We start from the raw sequence: 21,481 nt of genomic DNA on the forward strand, positions 1-21,481 counted from the left end.
TTATTTTTAGACGTCAAAGCCGTGGTCACACCGGACGACGTTTGAGGGTCTGAAACATTTCCAGACAATTCTGCTGTTTGTTGGTTGAGAAGGGCGCCATTAGCGTGGAGCTAATTAAACGTGGCTGGCTCTTTCTGCAGACGTGAGTCACAAAGACGTTAATGCAGCAGTTGGGGGGAAAAAGTTTTTTCCTTTTTTCCTAAAAATTGCTCAGCGACTGTCTGTCTTCATGAGTATGAGAGCGGTAGCCCACCTGGAAGTTTGGGATGTTTTAAAAACTCTTCTTTAGTTTCTGTTCCCAAATGAGAACGTGACCCTGATCAGAAGAACCAGGACACACAGAAAACTAAATATAACTTCTATATGCGTCATTACGGGGCGGCACGGCGGTGCAGTGGTTCGCACTGTCACCTCACAGCAAGAAGGTTCCAGGTTGGAGCCCCGGCTGGAGCACGGGGTCTTTCTGTGTGGAGTCTGCAAGTTCTCCCTGTTCCTGCTGGGTTCTCTCTGGTACTCCAGCTTCCTCCACAGTCCAAAGACATCAAGAGGGACCAGGTTAATCCAGACTCTAAATTGACCGTAGACGTGGCTGGGAGAGCCAATGGTTGTCTGTCTCTATGTGTTGGCCCTGCCATGGACTGGTGACCTGTCCAGGGTGAACCCCGCCTCTCACCTGAAGGATGCTGGCATAGGCTCCACCCCCCTGTGACCCTTAACAGGATAAGAGGTAGAAAATGGCTGGATGTGCCTTATGTACCATTGCCCTCAGCCTAGCACAATACTGTGAAGATATTCTATTTGCTGCTGTGCCAGATTTAAATCCGACACGTTTAATCTTTACATTCGCATCTCTAGAAAGTTTGCTTCGTATTCTAAAACTTCTGTTGAGTTTCAGTTTCATGGCAACCAATGAAGCCTCCAGAGTTTTTGTCTCATGGCAACACATCAGTAGGCATATTCGTCATGGACTTATTTTATTGCATAATCATGTCTCAAGGGTTCCCTGCAAATCAAAGGATTAGTGGGTGGTGTGAGTGGATAAGAGGCTGTCCACATTAATTCCTACTTCAGCGGGGTTTGTACCAGCATGCGCGCTTAACGAGGATGCACGTAGAACACGCAGAAAACCAGGGAGACGAGGGTTCCTACGCAAGATTTATTTCACCCTGATCACCATAAACAATGACTGCACTGACCACTTATTAACATGTAGAGAGAGTGAATTAAAATGTAGTGCAACACCAGAGTGCATTATCTATCTTCTGACAACACACTGGCTCAACTTCACATATTCAAATACCACTTTTCATTGATGACACATTCGGGGAAAAAAAAAGAAAAAAAGAAAAAAGAACTGTACAAAAGATCTACAGATGATGATCCTAAAAAGGTGACAGGAACACTCCAAACGCCCGGGAGGTACATGACATCATCATCATCATGTAACACTGTGCAAAACATCAAAGATTTGTTCACAGGTGTGCAAAAATAGCAGCTTTACATTCCACTCCAAGCGACGGGTTCACGACACAGCGGCACAAAGATGATTGAGATGGACCATAATACTGAATCATGCTCTATAAGCTTAGCTTCAGAGTCCTTTAGCTTACAGGAACGGGACGGCAGAGTGAAAAGGTCATGAGTAATAACTTCACCTTCAGTATTTACATCAGAAATCACCTTCGCTGAAGCGACCGATGAAGTCAGCCGAACCCCGCAGCTCAGTTCTGTTACGCTCGACCTCACCACGCAAGCTGCAACCACCTTCAAAACTGGAATAAAGTCCAATGCAGTATGTGAGATATGTACATGTAAACCATATCCTATCAGGCCATGAGGATGTAAATAGTTGGCACAGATTGTCCAAAAAAACAAAAACAAAAAACTCTTAAAACTTGAATAACCATACATTCCTCTCTTGTTGTCTTGGCCATAAATAAAGTGATCAGAGCAGGTGCTGAGGTGGCAGGGCTGCAACCAAAAATGACTTTAATCACTGATTGATCTGATGAGGGTTTCCACCCTTAATCAATGACTTGTTCAGTCTGTAAAATGTTCCTTTTTAAATGCTCATCACAATAAGAGACACGTTCAATTTGCTTCACTCTTCCATCACATACACCAAAACCTCAAATAATCATTTTCTGTTACAAATGATACAAAAGAAAACACATTTTTTTGTTTTTGTTTTGTATTTTAGGACGTGGAACAAGCAAAACGTTTGCTTGAAAGGGGGGAAAAAAAAAGAAACTCCTGATCAAACATGAGGGCAATCCAATTTCTCTCGGTGGACTTGTTGATTTCGCGCTGCTGCTCGATGATTCTGCGGCATCAAAAGGGACGATTGTCCTTCCACGTTAAACCTGAGCTGGCGGCTCACGCCAACGTCCACCGTACCTTACTAAGGTTTGAAGATGCGAAATATCGTATCAGGATGCACGATGATATTGGCACGTCATCTGTATCAGCGTATCAACTGATATATTGGTCATTCATTAGAATAGCGGCATCACCGATATAAATATCTGCCCATTGTTTTGCTAATCGGGCCAAAATATATTTAAAAACTGACCAATATCTGCCAACAATATTGATGTACAAATATAAAGGTCGACCCAGTTTTACCCATCGTCCGATGATGGAAACGAGGCCGTGCATTTATAGGCTTTTCCAAACGTTTTGAAAAAAAAAAAAAAATCTGGAAAAAAAAAAACCTTTTCCAAATTTAAAATGTTTACATTTCTTTTTCACAGTTATGTACAAAAAGTGAACGTTACATGAAGATGTTTTTATACACAGGGTTCGCACACATTTTTACCAATACGTTTCTGCGACTTCTCCACATCTTTGAGGACAAATAAAAACAGAAATCCAGGTCAAAATTTACCGTTCGACACAACACAAACACGTATTCAAGTAAATCGATATTAACAAAATTAGACTCTTTTTTTTTTCCCTCCCCCTCAGAGTACATGAGGTTTCCTTAAGATGCAGGTTCTGGTGAGGCAATTTTTCATGACTTTCCCAGAATTTTCTGACCTTTTCTAGAAACTTGTCCATACCTGAAAAATTGCTTTTGTTTTTTAAATTCCATGTCTTTTCCAGGTATTTCCAGGACCGCATAAACCCTGTTTACGGTTAATATCAGCCATAAGACAACTGGATCGACACGGCATCAGCAACACATCTGATATCGTGCCAGACATGAGTTGCATGTGTGCTGATTATGTTTGCACCCCTACTTACAAGGCTTATGTGCTGAGAATGTACTGGACCTGACTCTGGTCCTCTTAAACCCAGCTTGGCTGTGCTAAGTGACTGAAATAGCCCGACAGCGGGGGTGGGGGGTGGGGGTGGGGGTGAGGAAAAACATGGCTGCGCAGGTCAGCACCTTGGACAGCTCCACCTCTCTGACTCGGATCTATTTTGGTCCTGCTTGGATCATCACCTCCCTGCCACATCCACTCACTTACTTAGCAGGTAAAGTAGGCTAGGCATGAATGAAACCGGGATTTGAAAGGAAGAGTAACACCCCCCCACCCCCCGCCACTCAAGGGGACAAGACGATAGAGGACACTACTGGCATGCATGCATGAAATCGCCTAAACAGACTGATAATTAGAGGGATGTTCAGCCCTAGAAGCCTCCTGCGTTGGCTCTTTACATTCAAAGCCGCCATTATGTGGTTTTGCATTCATAAAAAATAACACACACCATTCAGTGTCCATGTCAGCGGTCCAGGTTGGACTCGCTAGCATCGCGCTGGTTCTTCAGGTCCTGGAAGACCTCGGTGAAAAAGTGCGGGTCCGCATTCAGTTGCAGCATTTTGCCGCTCAGCCTGTTGATGATCCCCAGCGACGTCTCCCAGAAAACGTCCTTGTTCGACTCGATCATGAAGGGTTTGAGCGGGTAGGAGATCTCGTTGCCCATGTAGGAGTAGGCGAGGTAGAGGCACGTCTGGAAGGCGCCCTGCAGCTCGCCGGCGCTGCCGATGCTCTCCTCGATGGTGTCTGCGCAGAGCAGGTAAACGAACACCACGTTAGCCGGTGTGATGAAGCCCTGGTCCTGCCAGCCCTGGAGCAAAAGAGTCCGGTCAATGTTGCGGAACCAGAGGATCACCTCCCCGCTGTTTAACTCTTTCAGTTTATAACACCTGCGGCACATAAAGTCCCCCAAACAGCGCAGCAGCTCCCCGGTGGAAGCCTGGATGACGATCCGCCTGGGTGACGACAGAGAAAGGCTGCTGGCTTGTTTCTGCACCGATGAGAGCCGTCCGTTCTGGGTCGCAACTTCATTGTTTTGAGTGGGCACCGTGGGCACGGGGACCGGGATCGGCGCACGTTTCCGCTCTTCGGTCTGCCGCGTTTTCCGATTATTTTCGTTGTTGAGCTGAGCCACCTGGCTGGACGGGAGCTCCCGGGCCGGCAACGGGTTTGGCGTCACCTTCTTCGCACTCTTCTTGGCCGAACTGGCCACCAGCTTCTTCCAAGACAGTGACACGAACATGGAGTGTCGTTTGAGGCTTTTGTCACATCTCGGTCCGTCCACCGCGATCTCGGCATCCATGGCCTTCTTTGTTGCCGGGGATATGGAGAGGACTGTTCCCATGTCTGCAGAGGAGAGAGCCGCGGAGCTGCGAGTTGCTGCTTCAACTTCACTCTGCTGCAGGATGAGAGGCGGCGAAAAAAGCAGTCACGACAACGACTCTACATCCATGGACACGTTGATGAAGTCCATGGAATCCCAGCCGGTGTGCGCTGTGCGGGGGGGCGGGGGGAGGCTGCAGCAGCTGGTTCCGAGAGCGATGCTGTGGTCCGGTGGAGTCTCTCTGCAGGGAGACTCAACGGCAGCCTGAACGCAGATTAGTCGCCCTGCGAACAACACAGGCTTAAAGCAGCAAGTGCAGCTCCTGACTGACAACTCAGGCAGCCAATTAGAAGCTCGATCGATGATCCAATCACTCGCGCTTAGGCTGCTATTGATAGTCTATACACAGCTGAGCAGCACTATTTTCAGCCCCCCCCCCCCCCACTAGTCCACTTACCCATCACATTAGACTGTTTTCTAACCTCAAAATAGACCACAACCAGACAAGGAGTCGCCTGGTTTCCCTGACTGAGAAACCGGGACAATAAGCAGCACATATGACGCATTAACTATGACATCTGCATGTCACAGTTATTAAAATAAGGTTGTAGAGAAGCAGAGCAATGCCAGAACTGAGAACCAGGCTGTGCTGCACAACACCAGCAGCCTCAAGCAGCTCTTCTCATCTCTTACAGGTCTCATTTATTCCATATAAATCAATATATTCATATCAAAATGCATCCAACACTGGCAGTCCTGCTGCTTCCAGGTACGTGTGTAACCTGGGAGGACAACTGCTGGATTCGCCAAACAAGCTGTGAGAGCAACCGGTTCATCAGGCCCGTGAGCTCAAACGTTACCTCCGCGCCGTAGCAACCGCAATATTTATCAATATTTATCATCATGTAGCGCGTTGCTGAATTTGTCCGAGGGTTCTTAAAAATACAGCACCTCCCTCGTCTCAGCAGCCTCAGTCGCTTCATCTAAATTCCCGCTCTTGTACAGACGTTCCAAGATTTAGAACTTTTCCCGCCGCCCGCTCAGTCTTTCTCCTCTGGCACTTTAAAAAAACGAAAGAAGAAAAAAGTCTGCTAACAACATCAAGCTATGAAGAGTCCAGCACCCCGTCGTCATTTTTGATCCTTTCTTGTTGTTACGTGAAATTCATTTCTTCTTTTTGACTTTTTTTTTTGGTCATAGTGGTTTTTAATCCATCTCTCTTTTTGGATTCTACACATGTGAGTGACTCTTTTGATACTTTGAGGGGACTTCACCTGGCGAGCTCCTTGACAGTTGCTTTCTTTCCTGGGCTTCTCCTGCGTGTTTGGCGCCACTAAATCGATTCATCATGTGAAGAAATAACTCTCATTTCTTTATAATGTGATGAGGGAGAGTCATGTTGATTCGTTAGCTGTGAAATCACACCGTCATACCGCACATTTCAGACATTCCGATGAGGATTTTTTATTTTTTTTGCTGCTGGTCCCTTTGAAGCCATGGCAAACTGCATGTTCACGGACATACGAGGACGACGTGCTGCAGACTCCTGATCATGTTGTGCCCGTGGCAGGAAAAGTTAACAAATTATCATGAAAAAGTCTGAACTTGCGTCAAGGTCAGGGATGCTCGCCTGCGCGGCAGGATTCTGAAGCAAAGTAGGATACACAGAGAGCAAAATGAGAGCAGCGGACTTGTTATCTGAAGGGCAGAGGAGTGGGAGGCTGGAGGGTAAATGAGCTAACAGGGAGCACTCCTGCTCCTCTCCCTGGCCCAGAGAGAACCAGGAAGTAAATATCTCAATAAACCTGTCTGCCCTGCCCCACTGGGCCCTTGCTGCTCGGAGGTGGTTATCTTCACGTTTGCAAGTTAAAAGTACATACAAGCACCTACACACGTGATCTAACCGGCGGTGATGCTACCAAACTTCACTTGACAAGCCTTTGCAATCATTTCAAACCACAACAGTTCTCTTTGAGCTTTCATCATCGGCGTAAAACCTTTGATCAAAGTGAAAGCAGGTCCCATTTCAGAGATGCAACCCTTTGAATTCTACAAATGATTCTGCAGGGGCAATCAGTTGACTGCCTGAAATAAATTATCTGGTTAACACAAACTTGAAGTAATTAAGTATTTTATAATTTTGTTCTACGGCATAAAATACATTCGTAAACACCACACTTGAGAATTTTCCAGCGTAATGCATGTAAAAAAAAAAAGAAAAGAAAAAAAGGCAGTCGCTACCAAGTGGCTAAACGAGACTACAAATGTGTGTCTGTTCGTTAACGGTTATTCAACTGCTCTGGAAGATCTGAAACCACACGGACAATTCATTCTTCTCTTAACACTTCATGAAGGAATGTCCCTTTACCAGCGGTTGGACAGAGGTATGTAGATAGCATCGTGCCGGCTCGGGGGGGAAACTAAACCTAAAATAGTCCGAGAATTTGAACTATGCATTCGTTGAATTTCATTGTTTTGTAATCGGAAGGATGGAATTGTTTTGATCAGTCCTGATTACGGGGATTCCAGCAGCAGCGGTTCCGTGAAGTAGAGCCAGTTTTGGCAGATTACTGTGGCAGCGCATGCATGCGTGTTTGGAAGCGCCTCCGATGATCCCATTACCTCCTTCTACTGAGTTACATGACTACTGACTGAGCTTTTCCACGCAGCCTGGAAACAGATACAAATAGCACTCCAAGTGTCACGCTAAGAAGGTGAATGAGCTCAGACAGGGAGCAGGAGTTGTAAATCTCATCGTTCCTGCATTTCACAATGTGGAACTTGGCATCAAAAATGGCATCAACACTGGACGGCGGCTAATATTCTTCCCCTCTAAGCCAAGTGGCTGAGAGTGTCAGCCAATAATATTGCGTTTTCAGTTTGAGAACTTCATGCGTGATTGACCCTGCAGGCTACCGTAGGTTTTCCTGAGAGGATGGTGAGAGGGGTCGCAATCTCCATCATCATCATCATCATCATCGTCATCATCCTCCTCCCCTTTAAAACCATAGTGGCAATCAAGCTCTTTCCTAACACCAACACTCTCATCAAACTGTCTTCAAAGCTTTTTTTCAGACATTGAAAGACTAAAAACTGAACTTGGCCATTTGAGATGAAAGACAGTGACGTCCCAGAACTGTAAATTGATGCCCGTTGCACACAAACTCTTTTGATTGCGCCGACGTTTGATCAATCCATTATAAATCGGACGGTGATCAAAAGAGCCTCTTTCATCAGAATCAGACAAAACACAGCAGGATGTGACAGAGGAGAAGCCTCGTCACCTCCAGGTATCAGACAGGGCCATCACATCAAGGCGGTCTGGTCACCGTTCACGTAACAAAAGGTTGAAATAAATGATTCACAAATCATTTACCCGGAAGAGAAAAAGCTTAATCTCGGCTTCTAAATTCGCCACTATGTTCTCGAAACTTTCAACCCGTCTGCTTTCTTGTGTACATTAAGGAGCACACGACCTCCAAATACGCTCCCGAGAGACAAAACGTCGTCTCACCGTGTTTCCTTACAGAAGATATTTAAGTTGTACCACAAGCGCACACGTCGGGCAGAAATTCTTTCAACAAAATTAAACAAAACCAAAAAATAGAAGAGAAAAAATTCAATTTGCAAGACGCTGTTATTATGGAGGAAGCGCCACCGCATCAAATAATCCTGTGCTGGAGGGGGAGTGAGAGGAGCAGCGGGAGGTGAGAGGAAGGTGCCTCATGAGGGAGAATCAAGAGCAGGAAGGTACGCAGAAAAAAGTGCAAGTCTGAAAGAGCAGAATGGAGGTGTGTGTGTGTGTGTGTGTGTGTGTGTGTGTGTGTGTGTGTGTGTGTGTGTGTAAAAAAAGGGCGTACCTATAATTCCCTTGCTCTTTGTTTGATTGATAGATTTAGTACTTGTTTATTCTACTGGTGCTTGTGGGTCACTTTGGGTAAAAAGCATCTGTTTAATAAATCAGGCGTCAACTCCAGCGGATAAACACGTGGAGCAACCGTGGCAGGGAAAACATCCACACAAAAGAAACTGGGACGATCGAGGAGTTATAAGCTGTCGACTTAAATACGGAGCTAAAAAAAAACCCCAACCAAACATCTGACTGGCAAATGAATCAACACAACACACGTCTGCACAGCTGCAGTGGGCTGATCCAGACGCCAGCCAGCCTGACAGGTGGAGACAGAAAGACCCCTGCATTATTCAGACTTGCTGCTGACTGAGCTGAAAGATGAAGTCCAAAACATCATCAAAATTTTCAGATGATGTGAGCTAGTATTATGCAAGAGGCAGGTCTCGGAGGGATTGCGCGCCCCCCCCCCCCCCCCCGTTCCCTGAGCTAAGTGCGCCTCTTGGTGGCGTGTTCGTGCAACTGTAGGGCTGTCATGAGTATTCAGACTGATCTGACTGTAGAGCCTGTATTTCTGAACCGTGGTATGCATGACGATATTTAAATGTCGAAATAAGACCTATTAAAATCAAATAATAGCTGGTGAAAGTTGATATTAAAATGTTGTTGCCCGCAAATAAAGTTAGTCTAGATGCAAAACAATATTACCAGGAGACTCTGTGTCTCTTTCGTCAAACGTTCCAAAAAGATTAACACTGCATCAAGGTTACGAATTTAATACGAGCCTCAATTGTATGATTAGAGGTTAAAATCTTGAATCAAATGAACCCATTTTATTGCTCCCAACACTTTTGTGTGTTTTCAATTCCAACTGTCACACCTGTACAGAAACATTATTTATTCTGTCATGTTACAACGATTGTTTATTTTTGAAATTCTCATTTTACACATTTCATTTTCTACTTATCATAAGCAAGAAAGCATTTTGCATTTCTGCATTTATTGTCTCTGAAAAGTGCAAAGCAGAATTTCTTTAAACAGCCTAAGCTGTCACGATCTGGAAATCCTCCTTTCCACAGAAACCTCCCAGGGTTTCAGAGGCAGGCGGAAAAGAAAATGAATAAAAAAAGAACCAACGTTTGCTGATTTCCAGTCAGGTTCCACTCTGACAGCATGAGCGCTAACTGGGCCAGTTAAAAAGAACAGCAGTGATACGCTCCATTGGCCACGAGAGGGCAGTCAAACACAGCTACAGACAAGTGTGGAGCTACTGGTCGTAATGGTTTTGCTGGTGACATTTCCTCTCAGCAGGGGTCTTCACCACCTCATCCCAACATTTAATTAGTTCCAGTGAAGCTGCAGGAAGACTGAAGAGTGGAGGAGTGAAGCTTTCTGAGATCGTATTAACTTTAGTGACAGAATCCTCCCATCGGCTGACTGAGCGTCAGGCAACAGGAGCCCTCGCGCAGACTGCAAAGGACGGTGAGACATCCCACAGCTCCGACCGTGGGGAGACATCCATACGTTCAAGTCTTTCTTAGCCCTCTATTTAGTCTTACAGGCAGGATGGCAAAGGTGGAGAGATGTCACTCTCCTTGCTCCCGACAGAGAGCCATCAAACTTTAATTTCTGTCTTTAAAGATCAAAATGAAGGCGAGGAAAAAGTCAACAGAACCAACTTAACCCTAACAATCATTTACCTTTTTTTTCCTCTAAGACACTTCTGAAATCATCGACTATTCAACTACGGACATCATATTAAAGTGCACACGCAAAATTGGAGTTCTAACCCTGCAATGGGCACATAGTAACAGTACAGCCGGGATGATCCTGCTCTTGGTGTGTGTGTGTGTGTGTGTGTGTGTGTGTGTGTGTGTGCGTGTGCAACAAAGATCAAACAGTAGAGAAGGGATCATGTGTCCTGTCTTATCATGTGTCTGTCAAAGCTGGTGGGAGGATTTAGTGAGGCAGACACAGGCAGGTGGAGACAAACTACAATCTAGAGTTGGAGAGGGGCAGGTGGGGCAGGTGGGGCAGGTGGGGTTCCCCCCCCCCCCACACACACACACACACACGGGTCCCTGTGAATGTCATCGACGTGAGAGCAATGTCTCCTCCCGTCTGCAGCTGCATGCTCTCCATTCATGACAAAGCAGGATTGTTAGTGAAGAGATCTCCCTGACAGAAACCTGCAGCTACGCAGAACATAGAACATTGCGTGATGTTCCGTCATCATCTGAAGATGAGGTTGTTTGCTACGTCAAGATTACAGTACATTTACCACCCTTGAATTAAATCCTCTTCTACTACCTGAGGGTCTTCTGCTCCTTCTTGATCGTATCCACAAGCTAACGGGATGGCATTTTTACTCCATTATATTCAACTCACATCATCCTTCAAATTTGAACTGTGATTGCTGCACATTTGTCCACCCGGTAGTACTTAAGTAGGCTAGTAACAATTAGCTTCCCCTGCATAAAGATGCCACACAACGCCGCCAAAAATCAGACGATGTCTCAAATTTAAAGTTCCTCGCATGTTAATGTTTCGGTGCTCAAGTTGAACGAGGAGGGAAAAACATCTTTTTAACCCTTGGAGATTCAAATCCATCCATTTTTTAAATTAACGTTTTTTTGTTCCTTCTAGTAAAACAAGGCACGACGTGTGTGCTCTCTAATCAATCGCCAACGTGTAGCAGCTTATGCTTCTGAGCTAAGACGCATTAATTAGCTTACAAAAAAAAGATTCCCCAGCAGGTTTTCGCTCCAGACCGCAGTCATGGGTCTGCTACGAGGATCCAACCTAGAGCAGCAGATGGGCCTCGTCTCTGTCTGAAAGACGCTGCCAGCCTGAGGTATGCCCTCTTTTCAGTGTTCCAATCAAATTCCCACTTTTCATTCCTGTTTTCCTTACACTCTATAAATTACACCTGGATTTCAAGCATTTGTTGTTCTGTTTTTTTTTTGTGGGTGACAGGTTAATGGAGCGAATAGTGCGACGATACTGTACAGAACAACCTGAAGGGACAGATCGCGACGACAACACGCCGTAGTTACGCAGTATTTGTGGAGGATCTGCTGCTTCCCTGTCGACCGTCTGTGCACACAGGACAGATTCAGCCAGTTTAACGAATCCGTCCTGTGTGTTTGACGTGACCACACAGAAGAGTCGACATCACGGGTGTCAGTCTCAGTGCAGCGGCTGACAGAGCGGCCACGTTATCCACGCACACACAACGGCTCCACAGCAGCATCTGGTGTTGACCGAGGCCACCTGCTGCTTCCTATTGAATAATGCAACAAAAGAAAGACAGAAAAAAGACAGTGATATCAAAACAAGGCTTTAACACTGTGCCAATTCAATCAAACCCAGCCAGGTGATCAAAGGCTGTGATCTCTCTTGCTTCCTCTCGGTCTCACTCACACACACACACACACACACACACACACACACACACACACACACACACACAGTTACGGGTGGATGCAGGTCCTTCCTCTCATGTCCAACCAGCCTGAAGTCCTGTCCTGGACTGTTGTGGCTATAATTAGAACAAGGGACGATAAGCATTCGAAGGCTTTGATGTTCTTATCTGGAGCAGCCAAAAGGCAGATGGGGAGACGCTCACGCAGACAGAATCTCAGAGCCTCGCTGGCATACGAGTGCACGCACTCTCACTCTCTCTTACACACGCACACACAAACTCTGTTGCTTGTCTTATAACCTTTAGCTCTCCCTTTAAACAGGTCTTTATTATTTAAAACTTCAAGATTTACATTATGGTAAATGGCAATGAGGAAATTGAGAGAGAGAGAGCCACACACACACGTGCGTGCACACACACACACACACACACAGAAGTAGAGAGTACGCTATGTCACAGTGCATGATTGTTGTTTGGGGATAAGATACAGTACATATCAGAACACACGATCACCATCAACCGTCATGTGAAATAACAAAATCCCACCAAAGTCTAACCAGGTCGTTTTTTTTAAATCAACTTAATGTCCTTTCATGTGACTTCTTAAACTGTAAATAAATGCTTTTATTTGGTCAAAATGAACAAATCCTCCACATCCCTGGGTAAATGTAAAAAGAAACCCCCAACAACAACAACAACAACAACAACAACAACAACAACAATCAAAATCTTTTACCTTCACTGCACTAAGTCAACTCTTGCCAGGACCGATTATTGATTACTGATTGTATGAGAGTTTAATCAGTTTACAAAAAATGTTCACATGCAGATCTTGCATCTGACAAAGGAAGACGTGAAGAAGTTTGGTCCCAATTGTAAAATATTTCTTGAAAAAAAAAGGTTCTATTGTCTTCAGACCAAGCTCCTTCGTCTGACTGGGATTCCACTTGTGAAGTGATTCTGTCTTACATGAAATGTCATGAGATTACTGGACAAATACGCTTGGCAAGATTTTACTCGCAAGGGTGGAACTTGCTTTTCCGCTTCATTTAGTATTGTTAACTTTCCAAGGTTTAATCACCAAATCAGTCCAAAATAAAATGTGTTTTGAGCAAAACAAACCCACATTTAAAAAAAAAAAAAAAAATTTAAACCCTAGTCAAGACTTTAAACTTTCCAGTGATGCCGATATGTCCAATGCCTGAATCTGAACAGCACCTGCCATTGACATTGAAGAAAATGTTAGAACAAGGACACTTAGAGTGAAGACTTTCATGTGATGTGGGGGGAAAAAAAATGGCACAAATTTAACAGGGATATGAAGTATTTTGGATTTAATGTACCAAACGTGATCGTGTACGACATGTTCTGATTAGCCAAACGAGGAGCAGATGCTGCGATAGGATGCGACCCTTCCCTTCCTTCCCAGCAGAGAGCACCCTTGTGTGGATGAGGGGCGAAGAGAATAATCGGAGCGCAGGCAAACATACTCACACACACACACACACACACACACACACACACACGGACAGCATGCTGCCTCGTCCTACCGAGCACTCTCGTCCCCTCTTCTGAACTGAACCCTTCACTCCTTTTTTTGTCCTCTCAGCCTTTCATGTCTCGGGGAAATCATGTCACATGTCTGCTTTATTTATTTACCAGGGACGGCGCACATCAATCAACATTTCACTTTCCACTCCGACGCAAATGTTCGCTGAATACACAGTAAAAAGAACAATAGAACGCCACAATAAAATACAGCGCAGGAAAATATGTACAAACCTACATTGTGAAAACACACTTTTGTCATCCTCAAGGTGATCAAACCACCGACAACGACAGACATCAGCTGTTTCAACAAGGTACCTGGAGGTTAACACAGAAAGTTGTTTTTCTCTGTCAATTAGAACAACATGAGCGTATCTTGAATGACCCGCGTACTCGTGTTGTCCTGCAGTCTCGATTAACATCCTCCCCTCTGCTTGCGACTCTAAATTAGACCCAAACCCAGATAACCCACACCCTAATTTCCCCTGGGCTTAATGATACAGTATAAATGTTGAGGTTCACACGCAGGATCAAGTCCAATCTGTTTACACTGTGGGCAGATTCCTGCTCCGTAGGAACCGAATGTGGCGGCTTTGATGCTCACTGGGAGCTACTGAGCGAGAGGAGGAGAGGGAGAGAGAGTCGGGGTGGAAAGAGACAGAGATTGAAGTGATGATGACCTTCTCATAGTTGACCTCTGATTTCTCCTCTTGGTAGGATAGCATAATATGGATAACAGATGTTTAATGTTTTTGTCTCCGGGTTTATCATGCCAACAAGGCAGAGAACACAGACGCCGAACATCTCGCATTATGACTCTTTCCGGTATTTGCAGTAAAGGTACAAATATTCCGAAGATTATTTAAGTGCTGTGTACACAAATTAAGTGCTCACAAAGTTGCAGGTGCAAGTCCTGGGAACTACCATTTGTTCTTCAATTGCTGCCAAATCAAATATAATAAAGACAAGAGAAACACTCCTAATATCCATTGCAACTGTAACAAAAACAAGAGCATTCAGCCCCCTTCTTGCTTCTGGCTGTTTTACTTTCTCCGAGCCAGAGACCAAGGAGAGCTACGCAGTTCAGAGGCTGCTGGCCAGCACATTTCTACAAACTGGTGGCCATCTCACTTCCCTCCTGCCTTCCTCGCCCTCCTATCCCTTTGTTTTTCTACATCGCACTCTCGCAAACCCAAATGAAGAGACACACATTTATAAACAGGTTCTGCGAGATTAAGAACGGAAATGGAAACGTTCCATCCTCTCGTCACCAGAGAGACCCGTGCCGTTCTCCAAGCAGCCGGGATCAGAGATCAAACCATGTTGGACTTTGAGAGTAAAGCTGGACGCAATCTCACAAAACATTAAGTAACGCTGGAATCATCGATGCTAGAAGCTTCTGATCGTGTGTGACACCAAAGATTCTTTCCTTTCAGACACTGTTTGGTCAACCGGGCTGTCGGAGCAATGACATACTTCCAAATGGTGTACATGGGGATGTTTTTGTTCTCGATCGCCGCAGTTAAACACGTTTCCACATCTTCCTATTTGTCATCAATTCTCTATTCTGAGACGTTGCTCTACACTCAATGGGAGCCCCTTCAATGGGAAATATTTACCCCTCTGGTGCAATTAATGCATTTCTGATTCTGAACATCCTGAATTTGGTAAACACCCAGAAGAAGAAGCAAATAGAAGGGCGTGCATTTGTTGTCGCCTCAGTTTACATGGAGCTAAAAAAAAAAGAAAAGAAAAGAAAGCAAACCTAAATACAGCATTTCCTTTAACAGAACAAAAGTTTTACGGAGTTACACAACGCAAAAAAAATGTACCTTATCTTTTCTAACTCTAGACAGTAAAAGAAATTTGGCTTGGTTGGATAAAAGGTATAATTAAAAAAAAAATGGAATACTCACACGCACACCACAGTGATGCATGCACTTTATACTGCTGCAGAAAGGCTGCCTCCAAACGTGATACTGGAATACGAGTCTTAAAACTGACAAAAATATAACTCTGAATCAAGGAATTATGGTTTGTTGAAACCAAATTTCTAAAAGGCAAGCGCTGACCCAAACCTCTTTGTTGCTGCGGCACATCCACTGGAGCGGAACCTTGTCTTCACCAACAGCAGAGGGCAGCATCCCCAAATTTCTCTCTCTAGCTGTCCTCATCTTTCTCTCCGTCTCTCTCTCTCTCTCTCTCTCTCTCTCTCTCTCTCCCTCCCTCTCACTCTTCAGGCTGGAACACATGACATCAACCCCTACACTCTCCCATGTGTATTACCAGAGTCCTCACCCAGGGGTGAGGAGTCATCCAAGGAAAACAAATCAAAGCAACCAAAAGGCTCTATTACTGGAATGTGGGTTTGTTACACCCACGGTAATCTCCCATCTCTTCAACAGGTGCTGGAAATGTGTGCAGGACAGCTTTCATTTATGCGATTGTAAAGTTGTTGTTTTTTTAAATGTTTTTTTATTTGAAAAAGTGGCACTTCAAATATAAACATGGGAGGGGAAAACCGAGAATCGGGGAGATATGGTGAAAGTGCGGTGAGGTATCGGACCTATTTAACTAAAGAATGGCTGCCAGCTTGCAGGCGACTCTCCTGCGCAGCAGGTGAGAAAACAGAGACGGCCTAAAAGTTGTTGGTAGCAGCAATCAAAGACACAAAAATATCTGCACAAAGTCTACCAGCAACAAAGCAGAGCTTACATCTCTTCCTCAATTGCTGTTGTTCCTGTCTAGCAGTATCACATATCACACGGTAGGCAGCAAAACAGCAGACAGATCACACGGCTGCTGCTAATGTGGATCTTGTTATTGCAAGGGCACCCAGAGGAGCATTTTAACCCCACAGTGGGCCTCCCTCGCTGGGCTGCTATCGTTCCACATCAGGCCTGGGCTCCTTGATGTGGTTTGGGAGGACATGACGGGGCTGAGCAGGGCCCAAAGTGATCAGTCGCGCAGTAACATCTGAAACCCATTTCCCCACAATTAAAGAGAGAGAGAAACTATCAGGACCAAACATCGCCCCGTTTCCACGGAATCGAGTCAAACATTTGCATGTGTGTGTAATGTGTGTGTTTGTGCGCGCCTCTCTCAACCACAATCACTCACAGACACACTCCTTTCCCATCCCAAACGGTGACAGAGCATTTCGTAACGTGTTTGCTCGCAAAGAAAGCCGCAAAAGTGAGATATCAACACCGATGCAGAAACGAGATATAAAACAAGAGAAAAGTTAAAAGTGTCAGCGCAGCATCATTGTTGCACACCTAGCATCATACTCATTGTGTTGGCATGACTCATCCAGAATACGTCAGTTCTAGTGGTGCCCTATCTTGATATCCCTCACCACTGTGTGTGAGTGAGAGTGTGTTTGTGTGTGTGGTTGCACATTAGTAGTCATGTTGGTTTCTTCGTCTGAACGGTCAACGGACATCAAACACAATAAAGCCCAAACTAGAGTTGAGCTGATCGCTATCTCCGAGTGTAATCAAAGCAGATCGACCCACCAGGGCACATATTCACCCTCTCTCTTCCTCGTACACGTACACACACACACACACACACACACACACACACTCTCCTACTCCAAACCAAAGAGTAAAGGCCACTCTGTTCCACTCTCTTCTCAGCGCCTCCTCCCTGGTTCAGATCATTGGTCATGATGTGCTTGCCATGCCCTTGGCCCAGGATGTACGGCACAGTCACCGAGTGCTGCTCCTTTGCTGTGGTATCAGTGGTCGGCCATTTTACAAACATCCTCCAAAGGGAACCTGTTAGTGAAGTTCCTATCCAGTCAAGCCAAGAGCGTCAGCTTCCCATGACCCTCGGCTTTCATGGGTTAGCCTGACCTACAGTGAACCCAGAGATGACCTTTTGTTACAGCTGAAGGTTTTTGATCAGTTTGTCTATTATGAATGATGCATGGACATGATAATATCAGGCCGTGAGCAGGCTGCCCTACCATGCTCTCTGGGTTTTCTGCTGCCCCGCGTTCTCTGATCATCTTTGGCTCAGCGACTTTCCGTAACGACCTCGGTGAGCGTGTGTTTAAGAGAGACGGACAGCGACGGGGGAACAGAAAGACTGTATGTATGAGACGGAGATGAGATTTGGCATAATTTAAACTACTTGATCAGTGAACTGTGGACGGGTGATATCTGACGCCAAGCCGGGATTGAATGTCATTTTCTGGTGAGAGAAAAAGCTGCCGAACATAATTTTTGGTTCAGGAAACTTGGAACTTTATGTTCTTTAGTGAGTTTGCCATTTATGAAGGGATCGGCGATAACATCAGACCTGCTCAAGTCTCTGATCATGTTTGAATCAACAGCTTGCCTTTCTGTGTTCCTGAGCCTGCATGTCCTTGGCTCCCACAGAGCAGTAGCAGCAGAGCATTTTCAACAGAACATTCAGGCAGTGCGACTGAACTGAAAACAGAGAAATCGAGACAAAACTGAGGCAAAGCAGAACTTTTCATCAAGGAGACAATCGAAAGGGTCGTCACGTCAAACCTCTCTTCCAGCAGACACCGGCTAACTGCCAGTTAGCCTAGCATAATATTCGGCTCAGCTTCCAAAACCTGCGGGTCTTCTGTGTACTCTGGTCCAAATATATCAGTTTTGGGATCTTGGTTTGACCTTAATCTTACAAAGCCATCCATTATTAGTGCTAACAGTGACGCCTTCAGTCATAGACAAACGTTTTGTTATGTCAACTGAAGTTCAGGGTCGCTCCAAATCACTACACCCAGTCAGGGAAGTAGTTCCAGCTTTGTGACTCTAAAATCACAACACATTGCAAATTTAAGAAGTCATTTCATCTTGAACTTTATGCGTAATCCTGGTTTTCTGACGCAGGCAAAGACGATTTTGGGGAAAAGGACATTTGATGACTTCTGACACAGCCCATCCAATACCATTCACTGTGCTAAGCTAACTAGCTGTCGGTGGGTCTAAGCTGCCTAATGCATGCACAGAGGGGAGAAAGATATCCATCATCTTGTCTGGTTGTGGGGAGGATGGCAAAAAAAGAAAAACTCCATTTCCTTAAAAGGTATGCATGTTCCTTTAAAAGTTGAGAGAGTGAGAGAAGGCAGACCTCTAGTTTAATCATCATTGTTTGAGTCTTCGCTAAGACAAGCATGTCCTAAGTATCCAGGAGCGAGTAGCACTTTCACTGGCCTTCTCTAAAAACACCATCAGGGAGAGGCCTTCCATAACCTTTCACCTTTTGTAACTTGGCAACAGCTAACAATGATCTCCCATTGCCTTCCTCGGGAGACGGGAGGGGAGCATGACATCAATTTGTGGCAGGGGAAAATCAAACCTCCGAAAAGAATCCAAACTAATCTGTTATGGTTTTGGATTATGAGGTTTACTTGAACTGCTCAACATATACAGGTCTGACTGAATGGGGATGATTAAGATGTGCTAGACCCAAGAATACAGAAAAATGGAAACAGTTATTCTGGATTCTCATACACATACGGCTGCAGAGAGTGCTGTGTGAAAGAAAGTACATCCAAACTTTGACTGCTGCTAAGAAGAACTGGGTGTTTCAGTCCCAGTTCTTTACTGGACGGCTGTTGTGCTGGTCATGGGTGGGAAAGGATGTCCTGGGTGTATCCGACCAATTACTGACCCCCTGTCTTTACCGTGAGGTAAAAATCCTCTTTAAATATGTCGGATCCCTGGTTATTTTTTTTCCATAATCTGATCAGGTGATTGAGTGACACTGGTAATGGAGTTTGTTGAGCTGAGCGCTTCAGCGTGTTCTCCTGATTCTGATTCAACTCAAAAACACGGACCAACATTCGGCTTGTAGGGATTATGGCCCAGGGTTAGGGCCAGGGCCAGGGCCAGGGCCTGGAATGTTAACCTGTCTCCTCTTACGACATTGAGATGTAGGCTTAATGGGAACAAGTATCACAGAGGCCCAGCACTGTACTAAGTCTCCTTTTAACTTGTCACCTGTCCGTATGTTGCATAACCCCTAAACGCTCACAGAACATACAAGGCAATTTTCTTCCGGCGTGGTGTTTCACCTTTGGTCTTAAACTTAAAAGAGGGCCTCCTTTGAAAAGTCATGTGAAAAAGATTTACCTGGAGAGGGCAGGCAGTGGAGAAGCGCCAAGAGAGCAACAAGATGGGGCCAGAGCGATGCGGAGACGGGGTGAGGGAAGATCCTCTGAGGGCAGAAGCTCTGGTTTCATCCCATCACTGATGCTGAGTGGCAGCCGTGGCAGAAGCTAAAAAAAAAAAAGAAAAGAAAGAAAAGTCAAAGAGCGATTCTCAAGTTCATCTTTAGGGCATGCCAAAGTAAAGCTTATGATTTTAGAATGCCCACAACGCGCAAACACACGTATTCATTTCCACAAACACATGTACAGACACACACACACACACACAACCTTTATAAAAAACACATATGCACTCAGAGTGCTTTGAAATTAAATCTTGGCTGTCAGTATTTAATTAGCAGTAAAAACTTTTAAGGCTATTACGCACACTGAAGACTAGATTAAATATAATTGCTGCTAAGGCATCTTCATCCGGGGATTAGCTCTGTGACGGACAGCGAAAACGTCAGGCAGGTTCCTTTATCAGAGAGGTGGAGGCTTCTGATCACAACTGGCACAGATAATCACCTTTCCATTCATTACGCGCGGGGACACACACACACACACACACACACACACACACACACAGAGTTTCAGTGTCTTCTGTAGTGAATTAGCACTAGACAGGCTACAAGCTATTGAATCTACCTCAAAGACAGACTGCATTACGGCTGTACGCCTCCACCATCCGTGCCCGTCACATGACCTTTGACCATCAAAAAAACCTTTTCAGTGCCTGAAGTCCCAATGGATGTTTGAAACAAGACTGGAGCAGCTCCACTTGCACGTCCCTGAGGTGTTGCATTATTTGGGATAGGACAGACAACCTGTGGTCCGTGGCCCTCACTGGTGCAGAGGTATAATAACTTGCAACTGTCAGTAAGACGGAGCCAATTTGAAAGTGTCGTCATATATTTGGTACATTCGCTTACGGCAGTCACTTGAACGGGCCCTGTTTGACTGAAGAGACATTTGTGTAGTTGTGTGTGCGTGTGTGTTCATTTCACCCGCAGCTTGTAATGACATCAAGTAATTAGTCAGTCTTTCAATGTAGTCCACCCCAGAGACGCACTCAGGTCTGGGAGCTCAGGTCCGAGTCAAGTCTCAAGTCTCTGCTTATGGCAGTGAGCGCTGCTCTTCTAGTCTGCCTTGAACGCAGCACAGCTACTGCAAACCTAAAGAAATCATGCATGGAAGGTTTCATCATCCCTCCTTCAAGTAGCAACACTGATGCGACATGAAAAAAAAAAAAAAACATAAAAAGTTCCTGAGGCTAACAACTTGTACTTTTGAAGTATTTTTTGCCTACTAGTCCACACCTCAAGGTAATCTTCTACTGATACCATTTTATGGTATGATGATGAAAAAACAGGAGAATCAAAACTGAACTGACCGTCCGTGTGAGCCCTGAACCTCCGCTGACGTCAAAGCCGTCAGGTGCCGGCATCTCTCCGTGGACGCGTGGAACCAGACTGTGACCTGAGCCCCGGACAGCCATCGGATCTCCATGTGTGGAGGGAGCTGTTCATGTTCCGCGTCCATACGTCGTTGTTCAATATGACACAATGAATGACACAAGCCTGGCTTCGAACTGAGGGGCGACCTGTTCCGCAGGCCAAGGAGCGGTCTGACGCCCGGCGGCCATTTTTTCTCTGTCAGGTGCTTGTGACCATCGGTCATGACGCATGCGCATTAAGACGCCAAGACCCCAAACCTCGATTCTAAAGTCTATTTTTAAGAGGCCGAGTCTAAAGTCAAGACAAGTCTTGAGTGACTTAAAAGGTTCAATGGACAACATTAATTCCTCCAGATCAGTAGATGTCGCTCTCACTCCTGCTGCACTATTCTTTTCTACCAGCTGCCAGGTTGACAGCCAACCAGATGTGGCCAGAGTTGGAACTCTGGGGGTGAAGCCTATCCCAGCAGCCTTGGACTTGATTGA

The 21,481-nt window shown here is 45.3% G+C and overlaps 1 protein-coding gene and 1 long non-coding RNA gene across 3 annotated transcripts in view; both read right to left on the reverse strand.

The window, feature by feature from the left end:
• LOC147251815 (uncharacterized) overlaps positions 1-21,228 on the reverse strand; it is a 37,357-nt gene extending 16,129 nt beyond the window's left edge. Inside the window, exons 1-3 of one of the 2 annotated variants that reach the window (XR_015118813.1) lie at positions 20,933-21,228; positions 19,523-19,668; positions 10,667-11,720 (exon numbers count right to left, since the gene is read on the reverse strand). This is a non-coding gene — a long non-coding RNA (uncharacterized LOC147251815). Of the gene's footprint in view, positions 1-10,666; positions 11,721-19,522; positions 19,669-20,932 lie in introns of those variants that run through there. The other variant, XR_015118812.1, reaches the window with a different exon arrangement.
• Positions 2,642-4,872, reverse strand: LOC147251817 (cyclin-dependent kinase 5 activator 1-like). The gene has a single exon (XM_086219757.1). The coding sequence runs from the start codon at positions 4,606-4,608 to the stop codon at positions 3,730-3,732; it is 879 nt and encodes a 292-aa protein (XP_086075883.1). The 5' UTR covers positions 4,609-4,872; the 3' UTR covers positions 2,642-3,729.
• Positions 21,229-21,481: the final 253 nt, after the last annotated feature.

Source organism: Aulostomus chinensis, chromosome 12 (genome assembly GCF_037954235.1).
Source record: "Aulostomus chinensis isolate RoL2024-O1b breed Wild chromosome 12, RoL_Achi_v1.0, whole genome shotgun sequence".
In the NCBI taxonomy this organism is placed as follows: Eukaryota; Metazoa; Chordata; class Actinopteri; order Syngnathiformes; family Aulostomidae; genus Aulostomus; species Aulostomus chinensis.